This window comes from Miscanthus floridulus, chromosome 7 (assembly GCF_019320115.1).
Source record: "Miscanthus floridulus cultivar M001 chromosome 7, ASM1932011v1, whole genome shotgun sequence".
Classification (NCBI taxonomy): Eukaryota; Viridiplantae; Streptophyta; class Magnoliopsida; order Poales; family Poaceae; genus Miscanthus; species Miscanthus floridulus.
Window position 1 is genome coordinate 97,849,832 of NC_089586.1, and position 25,959 is coordinate 97,875,790.

Sequence of the window (25,959 nt, forward strand, 5' to 3'; positions counted from 1 at the left end):
CAACCCTTGTAGAGCTAGAGCAAGTTTGCATTTCGCTATTTGTCATACTAATCAAATTGCTCTAGTTGATTTATAGATTTTTAAATAGGCTATTCACCCCCCTCTAGCCATATTAGGGCCTTTCACCTACTCCGCCAGAGCTATATGTCCCAGATCCTTCTATAGTTGCACCTATTACCGGGACTACAGAAACGCTCCCTTCGTTAGTTGTATCATCAGAGCAGGCAGTGCCAGTTATAGATCTGACCCAGACTACTTCAGTATCGCTTCTAGTTATAGAGGGTCAGACTGCTCAAAGCTTAGGATCAGATGATAATGGCACACGGTTCCAGCTCGCTCCTCGCATCTCAACGCCCGACTCGTCCGCTGCAACCCTGTCGACCGAACCTTAGGTTTTGGTGTTAGACACCAAAGGGGGAGAGCAATCGAGTATGTTAGTCTTAGGGGGAGCGCTACATTTAGGGGGAGTCTTTCAATTAGCTTATCTATTATATTTGGAGTTTTATGTGTGATACTCTTTGCATTCATGTTTACTATTATGCATTGAACTACTTAAGTGTGATAATATGATCGTGATATTTATGTGATATGTGACATGTGTGCTCTCTACTTTGAATTATTTATATGTCATATCACTTATGTTATGCTCATTTGCTTTGCTTCTACGTTTTACTCCGATGCAAATGAGCTTTATTACTTATACTCTTGCTTATTTCATATCTTTTGAGTACATCATGTTGGCTTGGGTCATATAAGCTTGCTTAACACTTTTGTTCTTATTGTCAAAAGCTTATATGAATCAAGCATGTTAAAAACATCATCTCTTTCACATACTCGAGGTGGTATTGTCATCAATCACCAAAAAGGGAGAGATTGAAAGCATCTAGGCCCCTAGTTGGATTTCGGTGATTAATGACAATACGTGATTACTATGACTAACGTGTGTTTTACAGAGGCAATTAAGTTAGGTCACGGTAATGGAGATCGATTGGGCTATCATGGTGGTCATGCCTCTACGATGAAAATCATTTTAGTTTTCAAAGGATGGATGATAAGGTTAAGGATGGACTAGTTCTAAGTGTCGTTTGGTGTTGAGGAGACACTTAGAGTAGTTTAGGACTTTATTTTTTCTTTGGCCGTACTATTAAGAGGGTATGGACGGGTAGCTTGACCTAGGTAAGTCTAGCGAGTTAGGTGTGGTGCATACTTGCTAAATCTAGCACTAGGTAGCTCCTAAAAAGCTCTTAGATCTATTGGAGCAAACTTCATTCATGTATGATCGAGAATTAAAAGTGAATGGAGGGTCAAATGCTGACCGGACACTGGCGTAGAGTCCGGTCAGTTCATTTGATCAAGGTGATTTCGTCTGGTGCGACCGGACGCTGAGAGGTGAGTGACCGGACGCTGGGTCTCAACGTCCGGTCGACTCCAGTAAGGTTCTAGAGAGGGAAAATCATGGCCGGACGCTGTCCAGCGTCCGATCATAACTTAAACACTGGAGTTCGGGGAGAACTGACCGGAGCTTAAAAGTTCAACCGAGTTTTTGTTAAGGTTTCATATATTTGTGACAGGACAGACCGAGAGAGTAATTGATTTTAGGCTTCCTGACATTATAAGATAGTTACTAGCTCTAAGATAACTTCTATAATAATATTAACTTTTAGCACAAAGCTCATAATATGAATAAATCTACATAACAACCTCATATGATCTTAGAGTGCATGTGGATAGGACTAGGTTTTGATTAAGAGGTATATTTTCTCTCTCTTATATTAAAACATGAAACAGTATACTTAGATCTAGATTATAAGTCACTATTGAAAGTGTCCTAATAAGCCTCATGCCAACTATGTACATCAGGAGCAAGAGCCCGCGGCACGGGTGATGGCTGCGTGGAGTTCTTGGCCATCGTGTGGGAAGCTGCTTCTTAATCCAATGTTATGTTATACAGTGGTCTTTCTCTCGTTGGTCGAGTTCTTTCTTTTTCCTCGATGTTGCATCATGCAGAAACTACTGATCACATACAGGGTATCTGGATTTGTGAGAAATGGCCTAGTGTCTCACACCTATTGTTTGCAGACGGTTCACTCATTGTGATGAGAGCAACCAGTTGTAGCTCAAATACATTCTAGGCGTTTGGGGATTATTAATAGTGCTTGGGGCAAAACAATAATAAAAACATCTCCAACAATTTTTCTTTAACTCACTCTTTAAATTTTTGTTTAGAGCCATTTGACTAAAATTTATTTTGAGGAAACCACTTGAATAAAAATTGCTCACTATATCTTTACACCCTCAATATCTTATCTTGTGCGTATTTTGGAGGGCAAGTAACGCCCTCTATATCTGGCTAACGAGAAACAAGAATAGAGGATGGCAATATCTAGAGATCTAATTGAAAGAGTTGTTGGAGTGTTTTTTCATCAAAATCTCTATTCCGATCCATACATAAGGGTATAAAGATGCTCTTAGAGTTGATCTAAGTCCTCCATGTTCTTCATGGTGTGGTTTGGAAAAAAATTCTATATTTTACTTCCCTCAATTATCATCATAGTCTATTTTTGGTCCTCAAACTCCAAACCTAGAAATCTTACCCCTAAACTATGAAACAATTCAAATTATCTTGTTGTCCTAGTTTGAAGTGGTTTTGAAGGGGTTTGTCTTTTTTAGGTAAAAAAATTGGTAAATACTTGACAAGTTTTTAATAAACCATAGAAAATACCTCTAAGTTTCTAAGAATTCCAATAAAAATCATAGAGATAGATTGGGATACGAAGAATCCAAACAAAATATTTATAGCTCATGAAAATATTTCTAGAAGTTCAAAAAAATAGATTTACCTTTTGGAAAATAAGAAACTATTCAAAAAATGTAGAAATTTTCCAATACAATATATTCGAAGTTTAAACATGTCCTAAAACTATGCATGGAAAACATCTGAGATGCACCAGCACAAATCCAACATATACATTAATGTTGAATATATTCATGCCATGTAGTCGTGCTAGTTGCATCTTATGTTTTTATGGTGGAAAGTTTGCAAAAGATTCTAGACAACAATTATAATGATTGGATTTTTTTATATATTTTTATCATTTTTCTAGAGCTAAATCTATTTTTAGAAGCTTCTTGAGATATTTTCATGACATATAAATATTTTTATTTGGATTTGTCACATCCCAATAAATCTCTTGTGTTTTTTTGGAATTTTTAGATGCTTAGAGGCATTTTATGTGGTTCTATCACTTTATCAAGTATTTTTCCGCATTTTTTAAATAGAAAAGAGAAAATCGCCTACAAAACCACTTCAAAACAAGACATGAGTTATTTGGAAGGTTTAGAAAGTTTAAGGATAAAATGTTTGATTTTAGAGTTCAATCAAATATGTTTTGTAGTGGATTAAGGTCAAAATTTGTTAATTTTCACTCCAATGCAACTCATACATGTAGATCGGGGCGGATATGACTGTAGCCAGATAAGGCCTAAGAGCAACCACAACGTATATATAGCTTTTGTGTCATAGAACTATAGTTATGGCTGTTGCTACAAGGTTAGGCCTTTAGTTATGGAATAAAATATCTATTTTTCCAAGCTCCATCTCTCTCTCAAACCCGTCGCTCGCTCGCACCGACGTAGCCGCCGCCGCCGCCGGTCCTTCCTATGTCGCCACCGTCTCCGCTCGTCCTCCCTCCGACTCTCAAGGCACGAGGACGGCTGGCCACCGGCGCCGCAACCTCCAAGGTGGGGACGGCCGAGGCGGCCGCAACCTGGGCGAGGACGGCGACCTCGCGGGCTGCACGCACGGCCGGGTCGGCGACCTCGCTCTCGCTGGATTGCAGCCCATGGAGGACCTCTTCGGCTTGTCATATCGTATCCCAGCAAGCTCCCGAACGAAAGGTAGATGACGGACTTCTCCGGCTGCGTGTCGAGCCACTCCATGTATGTCTTCTCATCGTCCTGCTGGAAGAGATGGATCTGTGCTAATTCGATCGCTTCCATCATTCTTCAATGAAACTGCCACCCCAACGGCGAAGTCGTCCATGTATGGTCGGCCGAAGACCTTCAAGGCGCACAAAGTTGCCGATGTTGTGAGCAACCGGCGAGCTCCCCGTGGCGCAAGGCACCGGATGCTGGCCGTCGCCATGGTCACGGCACAGGTGCGAGAGGCAGCGAGAGAGAGCGCGATGAGAGAGAAAAATACTATTTCTTATGGGAATATAAACTACCTCTACAATATTTCAGCTAGCTGATAGACAATATTCCAATACCAATGAACTATTTTTCTACGATATTATGGTTGCTCTAAGATGTTCTTTATATACACTCGTATCTTCCTTAATCTATATGTGTTGAAGTAGAATAGGGTTAATTTTCACCCTAATCTATTCTCAGATACATGGACTGAGGTGGACAAACCAACCCTAAAATGAACCCCTCTTTTCATGTGGTTTTGACTTTCAGCGTCTCGGCTAGTCAGGAGGTATTGCTTGATTCTTGATCAACAAGGATTTTTTTTCTTTTTAATCCTTTTTTATTAAATATTTTAATAATTATTATTTTAAAAATTTTGCGGATCTGATCCTTTTTGTCGCATCAATCATGTTGGCACGACGAAATAACGTTGTCGCACCACATACATTGGCGCGACAACATCTGTCACGTTAGACGGCGTTTCCGACATGGAAAACCTTGTCACGCCACTCCCGGTGGCGTGACATTATTGTCCTGTCGCGCCATCGGGATAGCGTGCCAAGACTAAAATTTTGAAAAATCATGACTCTTTAATACGACGTTGAATGAAGATGAACTTTAAATAAAAATTGTAGCCCTTAACAAGATCTACAACTTTTTAGTTTTGAGTTTTTTCAGTTGAGGACGCTAAGATGCTCAAAAAAATTAATATAAAATTTTAGGACTATAATAATCGCATACTAGTGCTTGTCGCATTAGAAAAATAATATTTTGTGTATATTGTCAAATAAAGATACTTTTTACATCAAAGTTGTAGCTTTCAATTAGATCTATAACTTTATAGTTTTCAGTTTTTACATTTAAAGTCATTAAGATGCACGAAAAAATAATATAAAAGTTCAGCAGCTTAATAATCCCATACTAGCATTTGTCGCTTTAGAAAAATAATATCGCTTTTGTATGATGTTAAATGTAGATACATTTTGTATCAATGTTGTAGCCCTTACTGATATCTACACGTTTCATTTAAAAAGTATTTTTATGCACTTCAAATAAGAAATATATGATTTTTTCTAAAAAGATAAGGTGTGGAACATGATTTATATGCTATTAAAATTTGTATTATTTTTTGGTATCTTAACTATCTCAAGTGAAAGATTTCAAAATTAAAAAGTTGTTGATCTCATAGTTAGCTACAACTTTAGTATAAAAAATATCTTCATTTGACACCAAACTTGAAAAATATAATTTTGGTAAAGCGACAAGACCTAGTTAACTTCTTGTCCTACTTTACAGCATGAAGGATTGGCCTGAGCTGGGGATTTAGAAGGGATGGTGCGCTACCGCTGCTACGTTGTGGCCCGCAGCCTTGACTTAACGCGGGCCGGCCAAGACATGACGAGGGCACAGCCGCGTGGGGACATGGCCATGCGAGCATAATAGAGGCGCGTCGGTTAGTGAGGGGATAAGGATGAAAATGGGACAAGCAAGAGCTCTAGGCACAGCGCGCCAAGGCAACAATGGCGCGTGGGCGGCAGGGCAGCGATGGTGAGATGGTAGCGCTACGAGGCATCCGAGACAGCGGTGACTCGACGGGTAGGTAGAACGTGTGGCGAGATTGGTGCCATGATGATTAGACAACGACTGCCGCGGTGTCGGATTAGCCCCACGCACAACCTAGTCGGCAGCAGCACTGCCCAGACCCATGGAAGACGGCAGGGGGTCGACATAGCCCGACGTGTGGCCGATAGCCAACGAGGTCGGCCAGCGGAGCAGTGGCCACGGCTAGGAGCGGCCCGGCAACAGCGACGTGCTCGCGTGGTGACCACGGGGCTCAGACCGAGTGACTAGGAACAATGCCATGCACGCATTTCAAAGCAGACCGAAATCCACTTACTAATTCGACGAAAGCTCAACCAAGTCTACGAACCCAAAATCAGCACTAACGGCTAGCTAACGAAGCAATTCCTACCACCAGAGGATGACCAAAGACGAAGTTGGAGAGACGCCAAGATAGGTTCATCACGCCAAATGTCGGTTCACGAACTGAGCACCAAAGCATGGTTCACATCGTGTTCTAAGGAGGTTTGGGCAATTTTTACGAGAGCAACATGACACCCAACACAACAACCTCCTATACCATGCTCTAGTACTCACTTTGATGCAATCAACAATACCAAAACATGCAGCTAGTGTTTAAATATTTTAGCTAGAATTTAAATATCAAGATAGCATTGTCTTACTACTTTTCCCATACTTAGAAAAGTTAAGGTTCAATTCGAACTAACAGCCATTAACACTTTTGTTACAAATTTTAAAAGGCCTAAACCCTATTAACTGGTATTTCATGCAATAGTCCATACTTCATACTAACCCATAGGAGCAAAATATTTAAGCATTAATTAATTATTTCGCTCATAATAAATCACCAAAAATAGTACTTTAAACGTAAGTTCAAGCGTTTGCCGACTTAACGAAAAGAGCTTATCTTAACTTTAAATTTGATTTTAGAGCTCCTAAGAGCACTAGTTAACAACAATTGTTTTCACAAATTAAAGTTGCATCTTCAACTACACCACTTGCTCTTCATCTTTACTTAAGTACTACACACAAGTTATATTTTATTTTTGTTTATATAAAATGTTTTTTGTGCCAAACAATTAAAATGACTTATCCCATATTTCTTGCTAGGATTTTCATTAGCACTTTTACGCACCAAGTAAGTTAATCTGGATATTTATTTGAGTCCACAAAAGTGAGTCACATAGGATTCGCTTATCATTTCCCGTGCGTTATAATTTTCTAAAATCTGAAAACTTGTTTGGTTAATCCCTCTCGGACCTAAATCTCAGTGCTAAGCAAGCTCGTAACACCAGGGGTGTTACAACAGCGTTATTTGATCACGCCAGACCCACTGGCGCGACCAAAAGGGTTAGATCTGAATTTTTTTTGAAGCAGTTATTATTAAAATATTGAATAAAATGATTAAAATGTAAAAATTCTCCCAACAACCGCAGGAGGCATTTTGAACCCACCTACAAGCCTAATTCCCACTGTAAACTTTTGGGCCATCTTAAATTAGGCCCATCATTTAGCGCATTTGCATCTGAGACTGCAGCACACGCTGCTGCGTCCATCTCCCCATCTATCGTGCTTTTGTAGTACCCAAGGCCCATGCTTGGTTGTACCATGCTCCACTAGTGTCAGAGCTATCGTGCGTGATAAAATCATTGTACCTGCACAGCTGCACCTCATAATCCAGGGTCTGTTTGTCAACTATAGGTACAGTAGTTTTCTCTCGCGATAAATCAGTCATATAAATCAGTGCAGGAGTAATAAGTCCTACCAAATAGGGCCTACTTTTCAACTATAAGTACATTATTTTTCTCTTACGACAAATCAATCATATAAATCAACCACAAGAGCAATAAGTCTTGCCGAACATGGCCCAGCGACAGTGCGCTCAAGATGCCAACGAAAGCACATCGATAATCCATTTGCAGTTTGGCACTCCGATGCTTGTCTCCGTTTAGTCACTTGACGATCTAGACATGCGCCATCGCTTTTGGCTTTGGACGATGCCAGCGAGATGCTTGTTCCATTGGACCACTCCTGATGATGCCTTGCCCACTCGAGTGCGCCAGTCTTTATTACTATCGTTTAAAACGGGATAAACTCAGCCTTATGCTGAAATGGTGGTGATCTTGTTTAACACGGATTATCAAAACTTATTAAATCAAAATTTCCACGGCACAATATTGCCCGTCAGTGTGAATGCTCAAGGATATATTGGCCTTTAGCTTTTTGCGTCAAAATATCCAGACTCAGCCTATCTACTGGATACTCAAACCTAAAATAAATCTGCAGCAGAATATTTATAGTTATCAGGAGAGGCATAACCTAAATCTGAATATCTTTCCTTCTATAAACTTATTTGTAGAAAGAGTTGTTTTGAGGTGTGTTGTTGAAGAAGACAAAAATAAGTCTGGAACTTTTTACCTGTAGCGCTATACAAAAGATAAATCAATTTTATATTTTTAGGTCACGATTGATGGACAGTTTTACGGAGGAAAGAATATGGATGGATGGGACGACCGGACGCCCAACGGGCAACGGCAGGTCTCCTCACTTTCTCCGTTTCTCTGCACTGCGCGCCACCTCCTGCGTGCCCTGTCGACCTATCTTGCTAGGAGCCTATAGGTTGCTACTACGGTGGTACACTGCTACCCCCTTCTTCCTCCTTTCGCAATTCTCATGGCCTGGCCCAAGGAACTGTGGCTTGTTATTCTCCTGCATGTTTTCGTTCAAAGAAAAAAAAACAAAGGAATTTGGCTCACAGTCGTCACCCTAAGCTATCAACTTCCATGACATGTGAAAACTGGAATGCCTGAGCACATTTCAGAATTCAGACCAGCTTTGCCGATCTTGCTGCTTCCCATCTCCATGACTGCATTGTCATTTTGTCGCGTGGGCGCATGTGCAAGTGGCAATGGTTCCCATTCGGGACTACTAGCTTTTTGTTTGTTCCTGACAAACGCTTTAGAGCATGGCTAATGCTATCTCCATCAACAACACCTAAAATATAAGACTTATTCGTTTTTTTAGCGCTACAGGTAAAAGATTTAATACCTAGGCCCATTCGATTCGCTGAAAAAATAAGCCGAAACACTATTCCGGTTGATTTATTGTGAGAGAGAAAACACTGTTCCGGTTAAAAAAAATAAGTTGAAAAAGACGGATTATAAGAGAAGCGAAGAGAGCCCTATTTGGCATCTTCTCCAACAACAAGATCCAAACCAGAATCATTTCTGCAAATGGATTTCTAGGAGAGGGGATGTTTATATTTAGGTCGTGCATCTTAGGTAACCCAAAATAGATCTCCCGTATAGGTACTCTGTTGGAGGCTGATTTTGGATCACTTGCTATCTATTTTGAGTTTAGGTGCCCATATGAGTTTCTTGTCGGAGACAATCTAATAAGCCAGTCCGCTGCAGGCTAAGAGGGTATTTGGTTCCTCCTCTTAAATTTTATCGGATATTTGGACACATGAATGGAGTATTAAATATAGATTAATTACAAAATGAATTGCACAGTTTGCGACTAATTTGCAAGACGAATCTTTTAAGTCTAATTAGTCTATGATTTGACAATGTGACGCTATAGTAAACATATGCTAATAACAGATTAATTAAACTTAATAAATTCGGCTCATGAAGTACCGACGAATTCTATAATTTGTTTTTTTTATTTATACGTAAACACTCCTAAAATTTAGTCGCGGCATGTAAATGAAAACTGATAGGTTACTTCTAGCCATATATATAGATTATAATAATAATTCAAGTATTTAATGGCTACATATACGGGTCCTCAGCTGTATGCACGGCCCCGTGAAAAATGCGTGAAAAATGTCGGCTCTGTGCCCGCCTATGGCTGGAAGCAGGCGATTACTTTCTCGATTCATGCGTGCAACAGCCTGACGTTTCACTAACTGCCCGCTCCATTCTCTCTTTTCTATTCTCACTCTACCTCAGAACTCCATTTAGCATGCTGACTGTAACTTATTATACTGTAGTTCTCCACCTCAGAACGGCCGCGTTGGCGCCGCCCGATTCACAGTAGATTACACTGTAGCGCGATGTAGCACATTTCAGAATTCAGACCAGCTTTGCCGATCTTGCTGCTTCCCATCTCCATGACTGCATTGTCATTTTGTCGCGTGGGCGCATGTGCAAGTGGCAATGGTTCCCATTCGGGACTACTAGCTTTTTGTTAGTTCCTGACAAACGCTTTAGAGCATGGCTAAGTCTATCTCCATCAACGACATCTAAAATATAAGACTTATTTGTTCTTTGGGTAGCGTTATAGGCAAAAGATTTAATATCTAGGCCCATTCGATTCGCTAAAAAAATAAGCCGAAACATTATTCCGGCTGATTTGTTGTGAGAGAGAAAATACGGTTCCGGCTGAAGAAACAAGCTGAAAAAGACAGATTATAAGAAAAGCGAACAGAGCCCTATTTGGTATCTTCTCCAACAACAAGATCCAAACCAGAATCATTTATGCAAATGGGTTTCTAGGAGAGAGGATACCCATATTTAGGTTGTGCCTCTTAGGTAACCCAAAATAGGTATCCGGTATAGGTACTCTGTTGGACACTGATTTTGGATCTCTTGCTATCTATTTTGGGTTTGAATGCCCATATGAGTTTCTTGTTGAAGACACCAGTCCACTGAAGCCTAAGAGTGTGTTTGGTTCCTCCTGCTAAATTTTAGTCGCTGTCCATCAGATGTTTAGACATACATAAAGTATTAAATATAGACTAATTACGAAATTAATTGCACAGTTTATGACTAATTTGCGAGACGAGTCTTTTAAGTCTAATTAATTCGTAATTTGACAATGTGTCGCTACAGTAAACATATACTAATAATGGGTTAATTAGACTTGATAAATTGGGTTCGTGTATCGATGGATTCGGTAATTTATTTTTTTATTAGCATTTAAACAGCATATACGACACCTTCATTCGACAGCTGCTAAATGAAAACTGATACTCCGTAGGTTACTTCTTGCCATCTGAAGGAGTCAGGTCATAGAATAGATCGGCTATGAGATAGGTTATAATAATAATTCAAGTATTTAATGGCTGCATGTATGGATCCTCAGCTGTATGCACGGCCCCGTGAAAAATGACGGCTCTGTGCCCGCCTAAATGGCTGGAAGCAGGCGATTACTTTCTCCATTCGTGTGTGCAACAGCCTGGCGTTTCACTAAGGGTATTTGGTTTCATGGACTAAATTACATCGGACGTTTGGATGTTATTTAGAAGAATTAAATATGAGTTAATTATAAAACTAATTACATAGATAGAGATTAATTTACGAAACAAATTTATTAAACCTAATTAATCCATCATTAGTATATATTTACTGTAGCGACTAATTAGGCTTAAAAAATTCATCTCGCAAATTAGCCATAATCTGTGCAATTAATTATTTTTTTCATCTATATTTAATACTTCATGCATGTGTCAAATATCCGATGAGACAGGGACTAAAATTTCCCTGTACCCCCTAACTGCCCGCTCCGTTCTTTCTGCTATTCTCACTCCACCTCAGAACCCCATTATACTTGCTCTTACGTACATAAGAGTTTGCGCCGTGAAAAATGGTAGGTGGTTAAGACTTTGGAGCAGAGGATTAAGACTTTGGGATTAACATACTACAACTATGCCTGTGTTGGCAGACGGTTTTTTTTTTTTCTTTCTGTTCACTAAATGCTCTTCTTCCAGCGGTTAAGACTTTGGAGCAGAGGGACAATCAGCTAGCAAAAGTTTTCCTACCTTCCTCCGATATTAGTTCAATTCAGTAACTGTACACACGCCTAGCTTTAACCCGATTGCTGCTCAGCTCAAAGAAACCTTCGTAATGGTACCATGAAGGTAAAAATCGTAGGATGAACCACACAAGGAACTGTGAAGCACAAGCAAGAAATAGTCGAGAAAGGAAACACCAAGACGGCGAAAACACGTGTTTCTCCCTGCAAATCATGGTGTTAGAACTCGAGAAGAAAGCACCGCATCGCCGAAGGCCGAAGCGGTGCAGAATTTGCATTCCAAATCACCAGAAGCCGGGGCATCTCCAAGCTAGCTGCGCATCAATGCAAGAATCGCAGAACGCACGGCCACACCACACCACCCTACCATCTTTCTTCCATTACACATCCCTCTTCTTTATCAAAAAAGCGAAACCACAGGGGAGCCGAGAGCAGCCGCATCCGGAGCAAGAAACCCAGTTGGCCGCGGATCGGCCGGACACCGATTCAGCGTAGCGCGTGGTTGTCGCCGGGGACAAGGACGAGGTCGGCGGCGGCGGGGGCGGGGGCGGGGGCGCGGCCGTCGTCGAAGTTGAGCGCGTAGCTGAGCGCGTCGTAGTGGAAGCTGAACCTCCGGCCGCGCCTGGCCCGCTCCGACCGCAGGCGCCGCAGAACCGCGCGCAGGCGCCAGTAGAGGCCCCGCACCAGCCGGCTGCTGCATCCCCGCCCGCTTGCCACCGCCACCACCCCCGCCTCCACCGCCGCCACCACGGCCGCCATCCCCCTCCGGCTCTCCCCACTCCTTCGCGCGTCCACTCTGCTGCTTTGCACCACTACGACTGTGCAGTGGTCAGTGGTTGGCCGGCGCATAGGACTTGGGAGGAGGAGATGGCGAAGCGGGGAAAGGAGGAAAAGCGTGCTGCTGCTATATAGGAGTAACGCCGTCTCTCTGCGCTGCCATTTCCGCTTCGGCGCATCTTGGCTCCGCCCGACTGCGAGACGCCGAGACGGCTATAGGCCTGTTAGCTCGAAGTACCCGTACCATTTTAATAAAATAATAATATTTTTTTATAATAAATTAACATCAATATTAGCATTTATCGTTTTTTCAACCAACCGAACCGGACCATAATTGCCTCAACGGACGCTATGCGCTCGTACGCTCGTATCCGTCTTCCTTGAGATAGAAGGCAGTGTCGTATCCGTCTTCCTTGAGACAGAACTGGCTCCAGAGTAGTATAATAATAAGTACCATTGCACACCTTAGCCTTGTTTGAACGTGACAGGATTCATATATAATCTATATGCGTTGGGATGGATGGAATAACTTAGACTAAATTTCATGTTAATTCATCTCAGCACATGTAGATTGAGATGAATTCGATATCATTCAAAAGGTCTAAGCTGGATGCAGGTAGACATGGACTTGAAAGTATAGCATGTATTCTCCATTTCTCCCTCCCTCCAAAAATATTGGACTTCTAACGTTCAAAACTTGTGCACAGTACAAGTACTTCTAGGCCATGGAGGACGGACCACCTAACATTAGAAAAATACAATTCTAGATGTTCTCTATTGAAGTATCTGAAGTTTGACCAGTTTTTTAGCAAAGATATAAATATTAACACTAGAAAGAAATTTCCCTATAAATATATCTAATGACAAATCTAATTATTTATTTGATATCATAAATATTTATATTTTTTATCTATAGTTGGTCAAATTTAATATCCTTTAACTAGACACTATTCTACAATTGCATTCTTTTACGAACAAAGCGAGTGCATTACTTTTGCTATGCATCTAGAAAAAGGTTTAGCTGATACTGAAATTCGAATTTTTATCTTCAATTGAGAATTCAATTAAAGAAAATAGTGAAATTTGATTTTAGATACATTTATTTCAAATGTATATTTGAATCGAGTATGGACACGTATTAAGGGTGCATTTAGGAGGGTGTATGTATTAAATGTGTATTTGGGAGGGCTTCTCCACCCTGCTCTGCTATTGGAGCCAAGCCACTTTTCATGGCTCTGGCTTAGCTCTATGATTTGACGGTCAGAAGCGCTTCTCCACGCGCAGGCATTTGGCGCGGCTTCGTCTGCTCCAATGCCAAAGCTGGTGGAGAAGCCTGTGGAGGAACCACGCCAAACGGACCTTATGATTCGTTTTAGTGGATATTGAATAATTCGAATTCTCTGCTTTTCATCTTTTTTCAAAAAGAAGTTCCGTTGTTCATTTTCAGCGTTCCACCCAAGCCGCACGGACATGAACACATGGCTAGAGGTACTGGTTGCAGCAAAGCTGGCCTGTGGGTCACGTGGGTGGACCGTCGTCAGTCCGCCCCGCTGGCCTCTGTGGATTGGCGAGAATTTCTCGCGGGATTCCCATCTGCGGCTTGGATTCCCGGGCCACAGTGCTTGGATCTTTATGTCCCCTCCAGGCTCCAGCCCCGGTGGCCGATGCAGTGGACAGTGGACAGTGGACTCTCGTCTCCTCGGTCTCGTGCCCCTCGTCGCCATACCGGCGTGCTACTCCTTCCAGCTCCTGCCACCTTTTACCGGTACGGCGGTACCAGGCCGGCCCCAGCGCTACCGTGCCTGCTGATGGATTGGAGTCCTCGCCACCTACCTCTGCCTGTGCGCCGTGCCGTCCTCGCCTGCGATGCGAATTGATTGATAGCGGGCACGAAAGAACAGTTTACGAATTGAAGGATCGGCAGCGAAATAAACGGAATTGTCAATTGTGTCCACGTGTCACGGCAGCACAGCAGCTCCTACGCCGTGCATTCAGGGATGCCTGCGCTCACGGGCGCACCAGTTGTTGGCTGTTGCGTTGAGGCGGTGACGGTGAGGTTTCAACGCCCGATCAGACGGTCCTTTGCAGTGAATTGCCCGTCAGCATTAAGATGGAAGCCATCGGCAATGGCACTAGCAAAGCAGCTACTGCTCAGTTCATTTGTCGTTTCCATTTAATCTGGCTGGGGCGCTGAGATCGGGCACTGCCGGGCAATTCATTCGATGACTTAATGCTGCTTAACGGGAGGCCGATTGAAACCATGATCCACCGATTTTCTTTTTCTTTTTCTTTTGGGACGCATGCTGGAATGACTCGTGAGTCGTGTGTGTGACTCCCAAGACTCCAAGTCCAAGGTGCATTCGCTAGCTGGTGCTGCGGAATGGCAATCGGATTCAGACGTCGTCCGTCGTGGACTCGTCATTCGTGGTGCACAACTCACAAGCAACAGCTTCTCTGACTTGTCCAGTTGAGACTTGAGATGTTGATGTTTCAGTAATGTCAACTCTAGCAGGAACTAGTCTGACCTCTGCGTAATTGAATCGATGGCCACCAGTCCATCACATATCCACGGTGCACTCCGTAACGCTGCACTTTCAAGAATCAAGGACGTGTACGTATATGGTTATAAACCAAACACGCGCCCTAAGACTATGCAAAGGGCAAGCAAGAAATTTCTGTTTACCCTACTGCTCTCGTCCAACAGAGAAACACAAGTATCTACAATGATACACAGCAATCAGTCGGAAGATCTGCCCGATCAACGAGATAAGAGCAAGTTGAACACAAAAAGGCAGCAAAGGGTTCCTTCCTGAGCGCTCTTCACTAGTCAATCCTTCCTGCGCGAGCGGTTGCGGCCGTTGCAATCAGCCAAAGCGAGCATTTTTTTTTGTTGTTGTGGCTACGATTCGAGGCAAGAATGTTGTTCAATCCCCATTCAAGGTCTGGTTTGATGCATGCGTATCTACTTTAATTCATATATATTGGAGTGGATTAAAATAGAACTTAATTTAATTACACTTTAATCCACTTTAACACATGTAGATTGAGACGAATACATACGCATCTAAACCAGGCCGAACGAGAGAAGATTCCGATATTCTACGGCCAAGAGTACGACTGCTTTCACATGCCAAGTCATTTGTACGTTCGCTGCTTTTATGCCTTGTTTAGCTGCAGGAAGTTGGAATTTGGGGCTACTGTAGCACTTTCGTTTTTATTTGGCAATTAGTGTTCAATTATGGACTAATTAGACTCAAAACGTTCATCTCGTAATTTTCCACCAAACTGTGCAATTAGTTTTTTTTCGTCTACATTTAATGCTCCATGCACGGGCCACAAACATTCGATGTGACAGGTACTGTAGCACTTTTTGGGAATTTAGGGTGGAACTAAACAAAGCCTTATACATTATTAGTAGTATACTCCTATATGTCTCGAGGCCACTCCATGGTCTCAATTCTCAAAGTGTGCGTGGCTCGCCTCCATTTCAAAGTGTTCCAGCCAACCTTTTCTTCTGAAATGCTTCTGATCTGATGATGTCCATGTCCTGGTTGGTCCGAAACTTTTGGTTTGGAAGGCAGGATCGGTTGGCGATCCGCTTCGTGATCCAGCAGGACAGGAGCACGAAGGTGCACTAAGATAGAGGAAACGATATGGCGATTCTGGGTGGAAGCCTCTGCGTATTTACGTGAACAGTGTGGCGTTTATCGTGAACGAACGGTCCGTTCGGGTTTAGGCTGACGAGGCCGACTGATACTAGTTTGTCGGGAAAAAAAAAATACTGTTGACTAAGCTACGACTCAGACCAACTAGCGAAGAGTCCGGAAGAAAGAAGAAATTCCTCAGGATTCAGGAACATTGATTGATGGAGGAGGAAGGACATGCACTGCTGGCTGTCAGATGAGCAGATGGAAAATGGAGTACGACGACGACGCCTGGTGTACGGGTGGGTTGATGGATGGGAGGTTTTGGTTCCGACTCCCCATGGCCCATGCGGTCCGGCTCGTGCGCCTGGGCAACAGCGGCAAGAGCAAAGAAGCTCCGCTTTTCAGGTCCGGCCGGCCTGGGATTGGGACCATGGGTGCCCGTGAGGCCGTGACACTTGTGTGCTGCGCTGTGTGGGCTCGCCCCCCGCCTGCGAGGCGACGGCCGGCCACTTGGGCGTGCCGGGAACCGGGCCCCCGGCGGTTGGATCGCTGGCTCCACCGCCCAAATCCAGTCCAGATCTGGCGCGCCCTTCCACTGACCCGCTTCCCAACGCCCAAACATGCCTTTACCGGTTGATGGATCGACAGTTGGTGAGTTGGAGCTCGACGGCAGCCGCATGCATGTTCCGGTAGAAAACCCATCCCCTTGTCCTACGACGGAAGCAGGATCGGGAAAAGAAACTGACGGGCAGGTAAAGAAGGGGAGTAGGGTCATTGTAAGTTTTTTCGCTCTCTCTTCATCACATCAAATTTTTGGACACGTGTATGGAGTATTAAATGTAGATAAAAAAATAACTAATTATACAGTTTGATTGTAAATTACGAGAAGAATCTTTTGAGCCTAGTTAGGCTATAATTGAATAATAATTGTTAAATACAAACAAAAATGCTACAATGCTAAATACTAATTCATAACCTCAATCAAAAACAAGGCCCAGCAAAGGTTAGCGTACGTGACAGCAATGTGCCGAGCGGGCAAATGTGGTCCGGGCGCTTCGTGCCACGGCCCACGATACATCCGAGTTAACCAATCGGCCGTCCTGAAATTCCGCACCAGCTAGCTTGTATACCCAGATTGCCAGCCCGTGATTTGGACCATTTCTCTCCTTGGGCGCCTTCACACTACCTCTAACTGGGACTGGGAGGATGCTGGGACACATGGCGATGTGCCTGCACTCATTTGGCCTGGTCCGCATATCAGCTCTGTTCAGGCCTGCCCATATGCCCTCCAATGTCAAGTAAATTGGGCCCAATAACGTTGAGGATGAGTTCCAGTTCCAGTTCCAGGCTTCCAGCATGCATGACGAATGTTTGTTGAGACTTTTCCCTGTGTGCCCTTATAAAAGATCGTAATCCCCTGTGTGTCCCTGAAAAAATTCAGCGGTCTTCAGCGCCACTACTCCAACTTTTTCGTGTCATCCATGCCACTTCCGTCAGTTTGGGCTCTAACGCCGTTAAACTGCAGGTGTGAAAAGACGAAAATGCCCTTAAGTTCAAATATGTTATTAATTTTTTTTGAGCATCTTAACGACTTCAAATGAAAAAACTCAAAACTAGAAAGTTGTAGATCTCGTCGAGATCTATAATTTTCATATAAATTTTTTTTCATTTAATTTCGCAAAAAAAAATATGATTTGATATGATTAATATATCTTAGAAAAATCATATTATTTTTTTTGCGAAATTAAATGAAAAAAAAATTTATATGAAAATTATAGATCTCGACGAGATCTACAACTTTCTAGTTTTGAGTTTTTTCATTTGAAGTCGTTAAGATGCTCAAAAAAAATTAATAACATATTTGAACTTAAGGGCATTTTCGTCTTTTCACACCTACAGGTTAACGGCGTTAGAGCCCAAACTGACGGAAGTGGCATGGATGACACGAAAAAGTTGGAGTAGTGGCGCTGAAGACCGCTGAATTTTTTCAGGGGCACACAGGGGATTACGATCTTTTATAAGGGCACACAGGGAAAAGTCTCATGTTTGTTTCTCCTACTCCTCTGTGTTTCGTTGTGGACGTTGTCAATTATTTCTCTCTATAGTATAAGAAGAAGAAAAAACATTGCAATTTTTTTTTATAAAAAAGGTCTATACAACCCCCTCACCTTTAGCACTGTGGGTACACCACCCCTAGACTTTAAAACAGTCTGACGAGCACATTAAAGTTTCTCAAACCGTTTAATTAAAACCCTAGAGTGGTTTTGGCAGCCGGTTTTGCCTACATGGCACTCCAACCGGAAGACAAGCTGGCAGAGGGGCCTAGCTGTCAGTCCCCTTGCCCTAGATACAGACGCCTTGAACTGGGCGGAGGCCTTAACCCGGCGACGGCCTCCTGGGTCGCGCAAGCACGCGGCACAAGAGCCAGCGACGACGACGGCGCTCGGTTTGAGAACGAACCAAGCGTCCGGCATGCGCTGCCGGCCGGCGTGGGCACAGGACGGGCACGGGATGCGGCGAGCTTAAGGGAAGGAGACCTGCCCACTTGTCAATCGTCCATGTCATCATTCAAGTCCACCTCAGCGTGCAAAACCACTATACAAAACCACCGTAGGGTATTATTTGAATGGTTTTGCAAAGGTAAGGAGGTTAAATACCTGGTTTTATAATTCATGGGTTATATAGACCAGCCTCAATGCGTAGGGGGGTTACGTAGATTTTTTTTCAATTTTTTATTAGCATTGACAGGCCTATGCAAGAAACAAGAAACAAGGGTGTTTGTCCAAGAAAGAAGCGATTGATGTGTCCAACAATGTTTAGCTCCAGGGAACAGTTGCCGCATGTCGTGATTCTTCATGGAACTTGTCATGTCGACAGTTACTAGGGAACATATATGTGCACCGAAATTTCGACGGATCCAAAGCTTGAGGATGAGGAATACAGCTTGGAAGCATGGTTCTGGATTAGTACATGAACCAGCATCAGCAGCTCAGCAGAATGCATGGTTCTTCAGATCTTCACGCAAGACACATACTGCACATCCATCAGTCGTCACATAGTTGAGCGAGCCTCCGGCCTGCCGCCTGCGCGCTCGCAGCCTCGCACAAACCAGCAGCTGGCGGCATGCGTGTTTAGCCACCGGGAGTAGTCGTACAGGCGGACGCGGACGGCGGACCGCGGATCACATGTCCAACCAACGACGGCATGCCGGCTGTGACCACCAGGAGTATTCAGGCTGGCACCTGATGCACGAACCAGACCGCGATACTCCGGAGAGGTACTAACATTTCATTTGATTCACTCATCACCCTGTTAGATTGATCTCCCAACCAATAAGCCCAACGGTCTATTGGACTTTGGTCACGCGCACTGATCGGGGGCGTCCAACCCTACATGGTTGGTGGGCCCCCGTCACACTGCGCTATATATAGAGGTGGGGGCCGACGGCTCGAGGTACGAGGTTCACCGTGAGCCGCAAACCCCACCGACAAACCCTAGACCGATCTGAGAGAGCGCGCAGCCAGCGACGGGAAGCTCCACTGACTTCGCCGTCGCCACTGCTACACCGTCCGTCTGCACTACATCGACGTCTGTGCCACCTCTACTCCGTCCGTCGCTGCCCGTGCGCAGACCTTCATCACCGAACCTGAGATGACAGGCTCCAGCTCAACCGCGACTCCCTCCGAGGGCTCAGGTTCAACAACAACACCTCTCCCCTATCTCCCTCTCGGTGTAGTGTTCTAGGTTTACATGTGCATGTGTTATTACAAATCCAAGTGTTCCCCTCCTAGATCTACTGCTAGAGATCCTAAATGATGTTAACAATGGCATCAGAGCCAGCCTATCTAGTACGTGTATCTAGATCAGAAAAACAATCGAAAGAAATCCAAAGAAGTTGGTCCGATTTTGAATCGGATCAAGAAAGAGAAACCCTAACCCTAACAGAAAGGGGACGGTCATTAGGGGCTTCGGACGACATAGGGTTCGGTTGAACCCTAACCTCGATCCCTTCGGATCTGAGAAAAGATGAAGGTTCGGATAAAGAAAATCTAACCCTAACTCTAGAGAGCTCGGAAAAAGGAAAGAAAGAGAACCGATTTCAAATCGGAAAAGAATCCAAAATCAAATCAAAACCTAACCCTAGCATGAACAGAGAAAGGATGGAGGGGAAGGGATCCTACCCGGGTCCTCTCCCCGCCGTCGTCACCGCCATGGTGCGGGAAGGGGACCGCGCCGCCTCTGCGCGCGGGACAGAGCCGAGATCCGCACTGCACCCGCGGCCATGGCAACAGGGCACCACCATGCGGCCCTTCGACGGCGGCGTGCTCAGCCTAGGGTGAGCACGCACGCCAGCGAGAGGGCGCTGGGCGGAGCCCCTCTTCTTCTCCCTTGGCCACCGCGGACGGCTGCTGCTACGGCTGTTCTACGAGCGGCGCTGGTCGAATGAGAGAGAAGGGGAGGCAAAGAATGAGCTAGGGTTTGAGAGAGCCGCGGCCAATGGGGTTTTTATCCCTGCGAAATCGACGGACGACCGTCGGATCGCGATGAACGGTGGCGATCAATCGGGCCAGCGATGCGGCCCAGGCGGGCGCGCGCGTCGATCAGCTTTGCCGGCCCAGGCCTAGGTTGCGGCCTGGGTGCGGCCGAGCGTCACGCGAATGAAGTGGGCTAGGCCGTTTTGGCTGTTGGGCCAACAGAAAAGGACTGGCTGAAAAAAGGGCCATGCGGCTGGGCTGCCTGGGGCGCGCGCGTTGGGCTCCGTGAGCTGGGCCGCGCGTGCGTTGCTGGGCCGAAATGGCATATACACAGTATAGCTCGTGATTTTGTTTATTTATTTTTTCAGAAACAGTTTGCTTCATATTTGATGAGGTTTTGAATAGAATTTGATGTAAATCTCTGGCAATTTTGTCCAACGATAATTTTGTTTGGAGAACTGTATAATATTCTAACAGTTTCTGGAAAATAGAATTAAAAGATTTATTAAAGTTTCCGCTGCGTACTTAAAAATTGTTGCTTTCATTATTAAATTCGAACCAACGGGAGAATTTAATTTTGAAACATAGATAATTTTTATAGTTATTATAATGTTGTTATTATTCTGATCAACGTTGATTAATAGCAATATTATAACATTCATGTCATTATGGTTTTTTGTTATGCATTATTTCTATTTCTGCGCAACGGTGATGTAGATTTAATGTATAAAACAATTGTATGTTTTAATTTTGACCAACGTTAAACTAAGGCATGCAATTGTTGTTGTTATTATTTGTGTCCTCATACTATTTGAATTGTGTTTTCAGGAGAATACAACTTGATGAGTTGTATCAAAGAGATCCCCACTCTAAAAGGTGATAACTATATTGAGTGGAAGAAAAAGATAGATCTGGCTTTTATCCTCGCTGAGGTGGACTGGGTTGTCACCACACCGTGTCCTAGAGAACCTGTGGCACCGGTGAGGGAGACAGATGAGACTGATGCTGCTTGGCAGAACAGAGAGCGAAACTTTGCTCCCGTAAAGATGTTTTTTGACCTTGAAAATAGAAAGTGGGTCACAGCCAATAAAAAATATTTGGCTGTGATAAAGAATACAATTGAACCTGTAATAGTGGACTCAATTCCAGACTGTGACACGGTCACAGAGTACCTAGAAAGAATAAAGAGTCAGTTCACTGGCTCTTCAAAGACATATATAACCTAGCTGATCAAGCAGCTGGTTATAGAAAGGTACTCTGGTGGCGGCAGTGGCATTAGAGAGCACATATTGAGAATGAGCAATCTGGCATCTAAGCTCAAACCAATGAATTTGGCACTCAAGGATGAGTTTCTTATTCATTTGATTTTTGCTTCTTTGCCCAAAGAATTTGACACCTTTGTTATTAGTTACAATATACAGCCTGAAAAATAGTATTTAGAAAAGCTCATAGCCATGTGTGTGCAGGAGGAGGAAAGAATAAAAGTTTCACAGGGTGATACTGTCAAGTACCTAAAAGATAAGAAAAAGAACTATAATAACAGCTCTTCCTCCAAGTCATCTGGAAAGAGACCCATGCAACAGTCTCAGAATAAGCAATTCCCAGTGGATAAAGACCAGTGTTTCTACTGTAAGAAGACGGGACATTATAAGAAGAATTGTCTCAATTTCTTAAAAATGATTATGAAAAATAAAGGTGAGAACATCATTACATTTGTAAATGAATCCTTGTATGTAAAGTTTTCAAAATCTACTTGGTGGATTGATTCAGGTGCAACTATTTATGTTGCTAATTCATTATAGGGATTCCGTTCGATGAGAACTTTGCAAAAAAACGAAAGTTTCATTAAAGTCACAAATGGAGTACAAGCAGATGTTGAGGCCGTTGGCGATCTTCCGCTAGAGCTTGCTGATGGCTTTATACTTTTTCTTAGAGATGTTCTTTATGTACCTTCTTTGCAAAGAAACTTGATTAGTGTATCAAAGTTGGACTATGATGGTTATGATTGCCATTTTGGAAATGATAAATGTCAGATATTGTTTAATAATAGATGTATTGGTCTTGCCTTCCGACAAGACGAGCTTTATTTGTTTTCACTTCGCGAAAATGTGAACTCTGTATGTGATGTGAATGAGAATGTATCCTCATCGAACAATGCAAACAGAAAACAAAAGAGAGCTCACGATGCGTTGTCGAAATTATGACACTGTCGTTTAGGCCATATTTCGAGGAGGAAAATAGAAAGACTAGTTAAGAATGATATTCTTCCGCCATTAGAGCTCTCAGATTTAGAACAATATAGAGATTGCATAAAAGAAAAGTATGTAAAGAAAATTAAGAAAGATGTCAAACGAAGCGCAGAAATTCTACAGATTATTTACACAGATATCTGTGGTCCTTTTCCTGTAAAGAGTGTGGATGATTTTGATTCATTCATAACATTCACAAATGATTACTCCCGTTATGGCTACATTTATCCAATTAAAGAAAGAACAGAAGCGTTGGATAAATTCAAAATATTTAAAGCAGAAGTTGAAATCAGCATGATTTAAAGATTAAGATAGTCAGGTCTAACCGTGGAGGGGAGTACTATGGTCGGCATACCCCATATGGACAAGTTTCTGGACCTTTTGCAAGGTTCTTATAGGAGAATGGTATAGTTGCCCAGTATTTAACACCGGACGAACCTCAGCAGAATGAAGTAGCTGAAAGGCATAACCATACCCTGATGGATATGGTGCGTAGTATGATAAGTTACTTCACTTTACCGATGAGTCTGTGGATGGAGGCGTTAAAAACCGTCATTCATATTCTCAATAGAGTACTAAGTAAGTCGGTGCCCAAAACACCGTATGAGTTGTGAATAGGAAGAGTACCCTCACTTAACCACTTGCATGTGTGGGGGAGCCCTGCTGAGGCTAAAGTTTTTAACCCAAACATTGGAAAGCTAGATCCCAAAACAGTGAGTTGCCATTTCATTGGCTACCCAGAAAAGTCAAAAAGTTTTCGTTTCTACTGTCCTAACAGATATACAAAGTTTGTGAAAACGAGACATGTTGTCTTACTAGAGGATGAAATGATTAGGGGGAGCATGGTAGCTCGAGAAATTGACCTTGAAGAGAAGCGAGTGTATGCACCCACTCCGATCATTCATGAGCCATTTTTCTCACTACCTGCTGTTGCTGCACCGACAGTACAAGATACTGTGGTGCCAGCACCTGTTGTTATCCCGCCTATGACAACAATGAATGATGATGAGGAACCTGTGCCTCAGGATCCTATAGAACCTATTGCCACACATGAGAGGGAGCAACAGCAGCCTTAAACAGAAAATGTGTCAAATGAGGAGGCCCCTAGAAGGTCTCAAAGAGTTAGAAAATCAGCTATTCCTGCTGATTATGAAGTGTAGAACACTAAAGAATTTCAAATGGAGGATGATCCCACCTTATTTGAAGAAGCCATAAAAAGTGATCATTCATCAAAGTGGCTTGAGGCCATAGAAGATGAAATGAGATCAATGAATGCAAATAAAGTTTGGAATTTAGAGATAATTCCTAAAGGAGCCAAAACAGTAGGCTGTAAATGGGTCTATAAAACAAAACTTGACTCTCAAAGGAATATAGAAAGATATAAAGCCCGACTTATGGCAAAAGGCTTTACACAAAGAGAAGAGATTGATTACAATGAGACTTTTTCTTCAGTCTCATGTAAGGATTCCTTCAGAATCATAATAGCATTAGTGGCACATTACGATTTAGAATTACATCAGATGGATGTAAAGACGGCATTTCTCAATGGAGAATTAGAGGAAAATATTTACATGGCACAACCGAAAGGTTTTGTCATAAAAGGAAAAGAACGTTTGGGATGCCGCCTAAAGAAATCTATTTATGGATTAAAACAAGCTTCAAGACAATGGTACTTGAAGTTTGATCAGACAATAAAGAATTTTGGGTTTACAGATAATGTTGAGGACAATTGTATCTACGCAAAGTTTAAGAATAGGAAGTTTATCTTCCTTGTCCTGTATGTGGATGATATTTTACTTGCTAGTAGTGATGTCAGTCTACTACTGTTGACAAAGAAGTTTTTATCCTCAAAATTTGATATGAAAGATCTTGGTGAAGCTTCGTTCGTTTTAGGGATCAAGATTCAACGAGATAGAAGAAAAGGGGTATTAGAACTATCACAAAAGGCATATATAGAAAAAGTCTTAAAGAAATTTAGTATGCACAAATGTAGTTCCTCACCTGCTCCTATAGTCAAGGACGACAGATATGGAAATTTTCAATGCCCCAGGAACCAATATGAGATCGATCAAATAAAAGTGGTTCCATATGCTTCAGCTGTCGGAAGCTTGCAATATGCTCAAGTGTGTACGCGCCCGGACTTGGCATTTGTTACCGGGTTACTTGGCAGATTCCAGAGCAATCCTGAAATAGAACACTGGAAATTAGTAAAGAAAGTCTTGCGTTATTTGTAAGGAACAAAAGGCCTCATGATGACGTATAGAAGATCTGATTCACTCCATATAGTGGGATATTCAGATTCTGATTATGCGGGAGATAATAGAAAATCCACATCTGAATATGTGTTCACTCTCGCAGGGGGAGCTATTTCATGAAAAAGCTCAAAGCAAACCGTCACTACATCGTCCACAATGTATGCCGAGTTTGTAGCGTGTTATGAGGCAACGGGGCAGGTGAACTGGCTAAAGAAGTTTATACCCGGTTTGAAGGTGGTTGACGACATCAATAGACCACTGAAGTTATACTATGATAATAATTTAGCAGTACAGTATACTCACAATAATAGGTCAAGAGGTGCTGCCAAACACATTGACATAAAGTATTATATTGTGAAGGATAAAGTCCGGGATCAAATGATAAGTCTTGAGCATATAAGTACCGAAAAGATGCTTGCGGATCCGCTTACAAAAGGCTTACCACCCAACGTATTCAGAGAACATGTAGCCGGCATGGGTTTAAGGGAAAGTCTATGATTCCTGGACTATAAAGGGCCCAAAAGTTAAAGTAACTATTTCAGATCAGAGACGTGCATTGTAGCTGTTAAATCTATCGGCGATTGACCGTGGCGATGAAACATGCTCTATGCATCATCTGTGAAGAAATGAGTAAGGATAAAAGGATTGAAGTTTAAAGTTTAAAGATAAAAGTAATAGTGAGATCAAGGGGGAGAATGTTAGATTGATCTCCCAGCTAATAAGCCCAACGGTCTATTGGGCCTTGGTCACGCGCCCTGATCGGGGGCGCCCAACCCTACATGGTTGGTGGGCACCCGTCGCACTGCGCTATATATAGAGGTGGGGGCCGACGGCTCGAGGTACGAGGTTCACCGTGAGCCGCAAACCCCACCAACAAACCCTAGACCGATCTGAGAGGGCGCGCAGCTAGCGACGGGAAGCTCCACTGACTTCGCCGTCGCCACTGCTACGTCAGCCGTCGCCACTGCATCGACGTCTGTGCCACCTCTACTCCGTCCGTCGCTGTCCGTGCGCAGACCTTCATCAC

General features: G+C 43.2%; 1 protein-coding gene across 1 annotated transcript; it reads right to left on the reverse strand.

Annotated features, from left to right (window-relative positions):
- Positions 1 to 11,758: 11,758 nt before the first annotated feature.
- Positions 11,759 to 12,484, reverse strand: LOC136463910 (uncharacterized). Its single transcript, XM_066462881.1, has one exon. It carries the CDS (start codon positions 12,376 to 12,378, stop codon positions 12,016 to 12,018), a length of 363 nt encoding a protein of 120 aa, XP_066318978.1. The 5' UTR covers positions 12,379 to 12,484; the 3' UTR covers positions 11,759 to 12,015.
- Between the last annotated feature and the right edge of the window lie 13,475 nt (positions 12,485 to 25,959).